Source organism: Ascaphus truei, chromosome 4 (assembly GCF_040206685.1).
Source record: "Ascaphus truei isolate aAscTru1 chromosome 4, aAscTru1.hap1, whole genome shotgun sequence".
In the NCBI taxonomy this organism is placed as follows: domain Eukaryota; kingdom Metazoa; phylum Chordata; class Amphibia; order Anura; family Ascaphidae; genus Ascaphus; species Ascaphus truei.
In genome coordinates, this window is record NC_134486.1 from 376,989,781 (window position 1) to 376,999,777 (window position 9,997).

The 9,997-nt window shown below is 43.7% G+C and overlaps 1 protein-coding gene across 2 annotated transcripts; it reads right to left on the reverse strand.

Annotated features, from left to right (window-relative positions):
* Positions 1 to 2,952: 2,952 nt before the first annotated feature.
* Positions 2,953 to 9,717, reverse strand: TTC32 (tetratricopeptide repeat domain 32). Of its 2 annotated transcripts, none has more exons than XM_075598426.1 (3): positions 9,617 to 9,717; positions 5,811 to 5,977; positions 2,953 to 3,386 (listed from the first exon to the last, which is right to left on the reverse strand). In XM_075598426.1, exons 1-3 carry the CDS (start codon positions 9,700 to 9,702, stop codon positions 3,238 to 3,240), a joined length of 402 nt encoding a protein of 133 aa, XP_075454541.1. In that variant the 5' UTR covers positions 9,703 to 9,717; the 3' UTR covers positions 2,953 to 3,237. The 2 variants fall into 2 exon arrangements, with proteins under 2 accessions (XP_075454541.1, XP_075454540.1); XM_075598425.1 differs by lacking the exon at positions 9,617 to 9,717 and adding an exon at positions 9,378 to 9,610.
* Between the last annotated feature and the right edge of the window lie 280 nt (positions 9,718 to 9,997).

Consider the following 9,997-nt stretch of genomic DNA (forward strand, 5'->3'; position numbering starts at 1 on the left):
CATGGAGAAGGCATCAAAACTGGGTCATGTTTGCATAATGGGGGATTTTAATTATCCAGACATAGACTGGGGCAATGAGATTAGCATTACAACAAAAGGGAACAGGTTGTTGGGGGTGCTTAAAGACAATTATATGACCCAAATTACTGAGGAACCAACCTGGAGAGGGGCAGTTCTGCATATCAAACAATGTAGAAGTAATAACAAATATTGAAGTCCTGGAACATTTGGGTAACAGTGATCATAACATGGTCTCATTTGAAATAAATTATCAAAAAACAGATTACTTGGGTTCAACAAAGACTTTAAACTTTAGAAAGGCAGATTTTAATAAACTGAGGTCTAATCTAGTAGTAATACAATGGGATGATGTTTTTGCAGGGAAAAATGTAGAAGATAAATGGGCAGTCTTTAAAACATTGTTAGAAAAGCACACTTATCAGTGTATACCCTTGGGTAATAAGTACAAAAGAAATAAGTCAAAACCAATGTGGCTAAATAAACAGGTAGGGGAGGAAATGGACAAGAAGAGGAAGGCGTTTAGATTCTTTAAATTAGAAGGGATGGAGACATTGTATCAGAATTATAAGGAATGTAACAAAAATTGCAAAAGGGCAATCAAATTAGCAAAAATGGATAATGAAAAAAGGATTGCAATAGAAAGTAAGGTCAACCCTAAAAAGTTCATTAAATATCTTAATAACAAAATAATGAGAAAAGAAAATATAGGACCCTTTCAGTATGAGATGGGTAGGCAGATTATTGGAGATAAGGAAAAAGCTGAGAATTAAACAAATTCTTTGCCTCTGTGTTTACCAGGGAAGAATCAAGTTCAAAAGTAGTGCCGCAGGAGGAAGCCACAACCTCCATGTTAATGAACAATTGGTTAACTGAGGAAGAAGTTCATAAGCGACTTGAAAAAATTAAAGTAAAAAAGGCACCTGGCCCCAATGGCATACATCCAAGAGTACTCAAGGAGTTAAGCTCAGTAATAGCAAAACCATTATATTTAATATTCAAGGACTCAATTTACACAGGCTCAGTACCACAAGATTGGCGTAAAGCAGATGTGGTGCCTATATTTAAAAAGGGAGCTAGATCACAACCGGGAAATTACAGAACTGTAAGCCTGACTTCAATAGTAGGGAAACTACTTGAAGGTTTAATACGGGATAATATTCAGGAATACCTAATGGAAAACAAAATTATCAGTAATAGTCAGCATGGATTTATGAAGGATAGATCTTGCCAAACTAACCGTATTTGTTTCTTTGAGGAGGTAAGTAGGAATTTAGACCAGGGTAATGCAGTTGATGTGGTCTACTTAGATTTTGCAAAGGCTTTTGATACGGTTTCACACAAGAGGTTGGTGTACAAAATAAATAAAGTTGGACTCAGTAATAATATATGCACCTGAATTGAAAACTGGTTAAAGGACAGACAACAGAGGGTTGTCATAAATGGAACTTTTTCAGGTTGGGCTAAAGTCGTGAGTGGAGTACCTCAGGGATCGGTACTGGGACCCCTGCTTTTTAACTTGTTTATTAATGACCTTGAGGTTGGGATCGAGAGCAAAGTCTCCATCTTTGCTGATGATACTAAATTGTGTAAGGTAATAGAATCAGAGCAGGATGTAATTTCTCTTCAGAAGGACTTGGAGAGACTGGAAACGTGGGCAGGTAAATGGCAGATGAGGTTTAATACAGATAAATGTAAGGTTATGCATTTGGGATGCAAGAATAAAAAGGCGACTTACAAATTAAATGGAGATATATTGGGGGAATCCTTGATGGAGAAGGATTTAGGAGTGCTTGTAGACAGCAGGATTAGCAATAGTGCCCAATGTCATGCAGTAGCTGCAAAGGCAAACAAGATCTTATCTTGCATCAAACGGGCAATGGATGGAAGGGAAGTAAATATAATTATGCCCCTTCACAAAGCATTAGTAAGACCACACCTTGAATATGGAGTACAATTTTGGACTCCAATCCTAAGAAAAGACATTATGGAACTAGAGAGAGTGCAGAGAAGAGCCACAAAATTAATAAAGGGGATGGACATTCTAACTTGTGAGGAGAGGCTGGTTAAATTAGATTTATTTACATTAGAAAAGAGGCGTCTAAGAGGGGATATGATAACTATATACAAATATATTCAGGGACAATACAAGGAGATTTCAAAATAACTATTCATCCCACGGGTAGTACAAAGGACTCGGGCCATCCCTTAAGGTTGGAGGAAAGGAAGTTTCACCAGCAACAAAGGAAAGCGTTCTTTACCGTAAGGGCAGTTAAAATGTGGAATTCATTACCCATGGAGACTGTGATGGCAGATACAATAGATTTGTTCAAAAAAAGGTTGGACATCTTTTTAGATGGGAAAGGTATACAGGGATATACCAAATAAGTATACATGGGAAGGATGTTGATCCAGGGATTAATCCGATTGCCAATTCTTGGAGTCAGGAAGGAATTCATTTTCCCCCTTAATGGGGTTTTTTGTTTGCCTTCCTCTGGATCAATAAGTAAGTATAGATATAGGATAAAGTATCTGTTGTCTAAATTTAGCATAGGTTGAACTTGATGGACCTATGTCTTTTTTCAACCTCATCTACTATGTAACTATGTAACTACGACTGCCAGTTTACGTAAGAACGTAGAAGTATACATTGTCCGATGCATTACATATACAAATTATATATATATATATATTTTTTTTTTTAAAGTTGGAAAGTAGTATTGCTGCTTTAAGGAAATGTAATGACCTAAGCTGCTGATCGATCGTCAAAGATCCTACTTCCCCGGGTTCACAATATGGTCGACTATTTCAAACGAGGAAGTGCTGTACCTTTGTAAATGGTTGCTATACAGTAGCAGCAAAGGAAGCTTAGCACATTAAAACTCATTAAAGAGAACATAACGAGGGGGGGAGAGAGAAAAAATAAGTATCTGATACTACACAACAGATTTATTTATATTAAAAAACAAAATAAAAAGGGGGGGCTACATTTGAATGTATTGCTGCTTTAAAATGTATCTTATGGCACATTCATAAGACTAAACCACCAAAAAAGTGCTTCCATAGGGCACCTTGAAGCCAATTCAAATGGATGGGCTATTTGGTGTCTTCTGACGCTGGAGTTTTATGGAATAGCACCGCTTAGTAAATATGAGCCTTAGTCCTACCAAACACATAGGCGTAAGGACGGTGTGTTCAATTAGCCTGCCCATTCTCATGTCATTCAGCTATGTGAGATGCCAGCATTTCTTGTCCGCTTTTCTTTTTTTTGTCCTGTAGAGTTTGTTTTAAACTTATTTTTGCATCTTGAAAGTGAGGATTCAACTGCAATACTTTCTGGAAATCCTTAACAGCTTCATCAAAAACTCCTGTGGTAAAAAAAAAAAAAAATGGATATATATATAAATATATTATGTCAAAACTATTTCATGATCTCAGAACTATATGTTCTTTAGTTGACAAAATACAGGGCACACCTTAGATCTCCAGCATTTTTTAATTTAAAGAATGTCAGTCCTAATATAGACCTCTAAACTTATGTCTCATCCTAATAAATAACTCAATGCATGCACAGATTCATTGGTGCCTTGGAGACTACTTGTCAGGCACACAGCTCTGGCTAACAAAGTGGAGAATGCTGAGGTTTTCGATGGTACACCAAGTGTTGACAGATAACATTTCTATCTTTGTGCTTTATTTTCTAGAGCTACCCAAGAACCAGTTTACTTTTTTTCCCTTAAATTACTTGCTGTAACTCTGCAAAAGGACGGATTTAAAATAGCTCCCTAACATATTCAAATGTTACTTCTTTTCAGATTATTTTGTTCAGGATACTACAGGCATACCCCGCATTAACATACGCAATGGGACCGGAGCATGTATGTAAAGCGAAAATGTACTTAAAGTGAAGCACTACCTTTTTCCCACTTATCGATGCATGTACGTCATATACGTGCATAACTGATGAAAATAACGCATTTGTAACAGGCTCTATAGTCTCCACGCTTGCGCACAGCTTCGGTACAGGTAGGGAGCCGGTATTGCTGTTCAGGACATGACAGGCGCATGTGTGAGCTGCTGTTTGCCTATTGGGTGCTATGTACTTACTCGCGAGTGTACTTAAAGTGAGTGTCCTTAAACCGGGGTATGCCTGTACCTATGTAGTTATTGAAACGATGCACTTACCAAGCGTGAGGAGTCCGCTTTATAATAAACGGCTAATCACTTAATTATGATTATTGACTGTAGGTTGAACCTCTATTGTGCAGGTGATTTATTACCAAGGACTCCTGATTTACACTACTGGTGCAAAGTGTCAAGAAATAAAGTTAGATGACCTACATGCTACATGCCCATGCCCACCTTTAACCTTTGGCAAGCTTGTCAGGAAGAGAACACAGGAGTAGCTCAAAAGGTGCAATGATCAGGGCTCAGTTATAAAGCAGGTCATCTCTCTATATACAGGTATCTTTTAGTTTTCAATATAAATGTGCCAAATTAAAGCCAATAAAAAAAGGGTTGGGCCGTCCAAGTGGGACAAGAACTAGAAGCATTTTAGTTTTGTTTTCAACTTTTTTGGTTAAGAAACTCTATCATTATATTGTTAAATTCTGCGGAATCCCAACCTTCTCTAATAGCGTGTCTGAGATCAGATGCATTGTAAGGAACCCCGACCCCCTCTAATAGCGTGTCTGAGATCGGATGCATTGTAAATTCTTCTGTATTTGGTACAATTTCCAAATTACCTAAAAATTGCAGGGAACCTTGTAGGGATCCCCATGGAACCCCTTTTGAAAAACCCTGTCCTAGACATCAGAAGCCTGATCTGCAAAAAAGTTACCACATAAGGTCATACCACCAAATAATTGCTCTCTGGAAAGCTAACCAAAGACACAATAACTTACCGCCGCCATCACACCTATAAATTCTGCTTGTGGTGAACCATTATTTTTGCTTGATTTGAACCTCAGCTCTGTGGCAAAATGTATTACATCATAATTGTATTTATACAACGGCAACCAATGTACAGGCAGTCCTCGTTTTACAACGCTTCGCTTTACAACGAATGGCTTATCCAACGCTATGCAATGCATACCTATATTAATTTTTACAACGCCAAAATGGCTTATCCAACGCTCTTAAGACGCTTTGCAACGTTGTGTATGTGTATATATATACACATTCACATAAACAACGTTGCAAAGCGTCGTAAGAGCGTATATATATATAATATTATACTATATATTATATTATACTATATAATATATTATTTATTATGTTACATTATATATATAATACAGTATATACACTATATAATTTATGTGTGTGCTGCATATCTTATTGCCGGCATAAAATATTTGGTGTATTTTAGTGTTAAAAATGCCTTCAGGAACTGAACCTTTCATTTAAACAGTGTTCCTATGGGAAAACGTGTTTCGCTTTACAACGTTTCGCTTTACAACGCCATTTTGAGTAACGCATTGTGTCGGATAACCGAGGACTGCCTGTACGCAGTGCATTAAGTCAGGGGTGCGCCTCCTTACCTCCTGCCTCACGCACCGTCCTCCTCGGCTCCAGCGTCAAATGACATCACAGGGTCATGTGACGTCACGTTACCATGGCAACGTGACGTGACGTGACGTTACCATGGCAACGTGATGCCGGTTACCATGGCGATGCGTCGCCGAAGATCAGGTAAGAGAAGCTGCAGAGGCCTAACATGGTCCCCCCGGCACTTAATTAAATATATATAATCAACGGAGTCAAATTATGCATGATCGGGCAGCACCTACCGAGACGGTACAAAATGACACCTCTGTTGTAATATGGAACTTCAAAATTAGGATTGACTCGTATTGCCTCCGTGTAGTCATCCATTGCTTCATAAAAGTCAACTCGAAAATACTTGATTTGTCCCCGGTTATTGAAGGCGATGGCAAGATCTTCAATACTGCATTTGCTTCAAGAAATAAAGTACAAAATAAAATATCGTGAACTTTAAAGATCAAACACTTAAGGGAAGGGGGGGGTAGGGGAGGAAGGGGAAGTTTAAACCTCGCTACAGCCTGGCTGGAGGTGCTACAGTCAGGGGCAATGTAGGATGCACAACAAAAGAAAAAGAAACCCCTATAACGAGAGCACTCTAAAACAGACTAATCCACTGATAACACCAGAAGAATCAAATATTGTAATGTACCGATGAATTATTTAAAATAATCTTTATTAGGAGATACCTCAAAATTAAAATAATGCAGGTAAGTGAACCTACGCCTCCTCTGAGGCTTGCCTATAATCTAAGGTGTGAACTAAAATTAAGTGGGTGTGAACTGGGGTATAAAGCCCCACTATATCGTATAAGTGGGACTATAAAGCCATCACGTAAATATGCAGGAGCACATCTGAATAAGTGTAGCTAATCACCAGACTCTGAATGGTTAATAAGTGACCTGTACAGTGTGTGGTAAGGATCTGCTGTCACAGAAAATCTCAATACGCACTGCACTGTGGGGGTGCAATGCCTGTGGCCAAATGTATTAATGAGTGTCAATATGTAACAATCATACCATCTCTGGCCTCCCTTGTGACAATCAGTGCAGTGTAGCGTGAACACATCAGTGCACACTACGGTTAAACGCCTAGATCCTTGTTAGGTAAGTATTTATGTTGGAGCGTTAATATCACTCATAGTGTAAATGTTCGTTGTAGATAGCCACATATATAGTCAAACAGATAGTTAAACATTGTAGCTCCTGTGCAGTTTAAACATCATGTGAACACATTATGCCCACGGCTATATGCATAAAGGAAATGCTGCACTTAAACTGGTGGTGGATGTGAGAGTCTCCGGTAGGTTGTTCCCCAAAACTGGAACAACCTACCGGAGACTCTCACATCCACCACCAGTTTAAGTTCTTTCAAATCTAAAGCTGTCTCACATTTTAATCTAGTCTGTAACTGTTACATAAGCCTATAATATACATCTTCTTTAACTGTGCATGCAATGTATTGTATATAATGTATACCCTGTTCATTTATGTAACTGTACTTGTAACAATGTATTATTTGTCATTTTAACTCTATGCCCAGGACATACTTGAAAACGAGAGGTAATTCAACGTATTACTTCCTGGTAACACATTTTATAAATAATGTACCTGTGTGTGTATAACATTGTTATTAATGTATCGGTATGTGGTCACCAGATATGTGTAAGGCCGTGATTATAGTGGCCGCACGCGTGACACAAGCACTAGGCTGGAAGCGATCGGGAGGCGTCACGTGAACGGTTCGTCCTCAATTTTATTTTCAAAAGTCATGTGTTCTGTGGCCTGACAGAGGTACAGCCTTTTGTTCGCGGGGCACGCTATGTCACTGATAATTGTTGATGTGTAATAATCCACATAATATCCCCCTATCCTCGGTCTCCTGGCCGCAGCTCTGTACAGGTGACATGTGACATGTGGACGTGCGCAGCTCTGTACAGGTGACATGTGGCCGGCCGCTGCTCTGTACAGGTGACATGGGACACGCGGCCGGGCACTGTTCTGTACAGGTGACATGTGAAATGCCGCCGTACGCAGCTCTGTAAAGGTGACATGTGACATGCGGCCAGCCGCTGCTCGGTACAGGTGACATGAGACACGCGGCCGCATGCCGCTCTGTACAGGTGACAGCACTGTTCTGTACAGGTGACAGGTGGCCGGGCGCTGTTCTGTACAGGTGATATGTAGCCGGGCCCTGCTCTATACAGATGACATGTAGCCGGGCCCTGCTCTGTACAGGTGACATGTAGCTGGGCGCCGCTCTGTACAGGTGACATGTGACATGCGGCCAGCCGCTGCTCTGTACAGGTGACACGCGGCCGCATGCCGCTCTGTACAGGTGACACGCGGCCGCATGCCGCTCTGTACAGGTGACACGCTGCCGAGCACTGTTCTGTACAGGTGACATGTAGCCGGGCCCTGCTCTGTACAGGTGACATGTAGCCGGGCCCTGCTCTGTACAGGTGACATGTAGCCGGGCCCTGCTCTGTACAGGTGACATGCTGCCGGGCGCTGTACAGGTGACATGTAGGCGGGCCCTGCTCTGTGCAGGTGACATGTGGCCGTGCGCTGTACAGGTGACATGTAGCCGGGCCCTGCTCTGTACAGGTGACATGTAGCCGGGCCCTGCTCTGTACAGGTGACATGCGGCCGGGCGCTGTACAGGTGACATGTAGCCAGGCCCTGCTCTGTACAGGTGACATGCGGCTGGGCGCTGTACAGGTGACATGTAGCCGGGCCCTGCTCTGTACAGGTGACATGTAGCCGGGCCCTGCTGTGTACAGGTGACATGTAGCCGGGCCCTGCTGTGTACAGGTGACATGTAGCCGGGCCCTGCTGTGTACATGTGACATGCAGCCAGCCGCTGCTCTGTACAGGTGACATGTAGCCGGGCCCTGCTGTGTACAAGTGACATGTAGCCGGGCCCTGCTCTGTACAAGTGACATGCGGCCAGCCGCTGCTCTGTACAGGTGACATGTAGCCGGGCCCTGCTGTGTACAGGTGACATGTAGCCGGGCGCTGCTCTGTACAAGTGACACGCGGCCAGCCGCTGCTCTGTACAGGTGACATGTAGCCGGGCCCTGCTGTGTACAGGTGACATGTAGGCGGGCCCTGCTCTGTACAGGTGACATGTGGCCGGGCGCTGTACAGGTGACATGTAGCCGGGCCCTGCTCTGTACAGGTGACATGCGGCTGGGCGCTGTACAGGTGACATGTAGCCGGGCCCTGCTCTGTACAGGTGACATGTAGCCGGGCCCTGCTGTGTACAGGTGACATGTAGCCGGGCCCTGCTGTGTACAGGTGACATGTAGCCGGGCCCTGCTGTGTACATGTGACATGCGGCCAGCCGCTGCTCTGTACAGGTGACATGTAGCCGGGCCCTGCTGTGTACAAGTGACATGTAGCCGGGCCCTGCTCTGTACAAGTGACATGCGGCTGCTCTGTACAGGTGACATGTAGCCGGGCCCTGCTGTGTACAGGTGACATGTAGCCGGGCGCTGCTCTGTACAAGTGACACGCGGCCAGCCGCTGCTCTGTACAGGTGACATGTAGCCGGGCCCTGCTGTGTACAGGTGACATGTAGCCGGGCCCTGCTGTGTACAGGTGACATGTAGGCGGGCCCTGCTCTGTACAGGTGACATGCGGCCGGGCGCTGTACAGGTGACATGTAGCCGGGCCCTGCTCTTTACAGGTGACATGTAGCCGGGCCCTGCTCTTTATAGGTGACATGTAGCCGGGCCCTGCTGTGTACAGGTGACATGTAGCCGGGCGCTGCTCTGTACAAGTGACACGCGGCCGGGCGGCCCTCACGCATACCTCCCCAGCGCGCAGCTCTCTATCACGCGCCCGTATAGCTCCTCCGCCTCCTGCAGCTGCCGCCTCTCCAACTCCGCGTGCGCAGCACTCAACAGCTCGTGCTCCATCTCGCACCCCGCGCGTCACATCACTATGGAAACCCAGCAACCCGCACACCCCGAAACCTGTAGCTAGAGGCCAAGAGTGCAACACGGCCGCCGGGTCACATGACAGGCGCGTTCAGGAGCCCGATGCCACACCTGCCAACTGCTGTCTCGCGAGCAAAAGCGCACGCGCTCCCCGTCGTTGTCACTCGGCCCACGTGATGCGAATGACCCAACCACATCACACACACAACCTCTGTACATACAGTAGTGCAGGGAGAGGGAATGTGTGCAGCACGTTGGTTATATTCAGCACAAGCTGCTGCTTTGCAAAAATGCAATACCACAAGTTATTCTCCCTGCCCTCCATTCAGGAACCAAAACCATATTTTACTTTTTTTTTTTAATAACACAGTTGTAAAGTTATAGGGAATATCTTGATGAAGAAGACACGTGGTACAAATAAATAATACAAGTGTCTGAAGTGGAACTATTTTTTATTATGCAAAACTCGTTAGATATGATGTTTAAAAAGGT

Bases quoted from the DNA above. Each gene is read 5' to 3' on its own strand.
- TTC32 (XM_075598425.1), bottom strand. From the start codon at position 9,484: ATGGAGCACGAGCTGTTGAGTGCTGCGCACGCGGAGTTGGAGAGGCGG. The intron at 5,978-9,377 runs GTATGCGTGAGG...TATTTCTTGAAG, and splicing joins GAGAGCTGCGCGCTGGGGAG to CAAATGCAGTATTGAAGATC. The intron at 3,387-5,810 runs GTAGGTGCTGCC...TTTTTACCACAG, and splicing joins TGTCATTTTGTACCGTCTCG to GAGTTTTTGATGAAGCTGTT.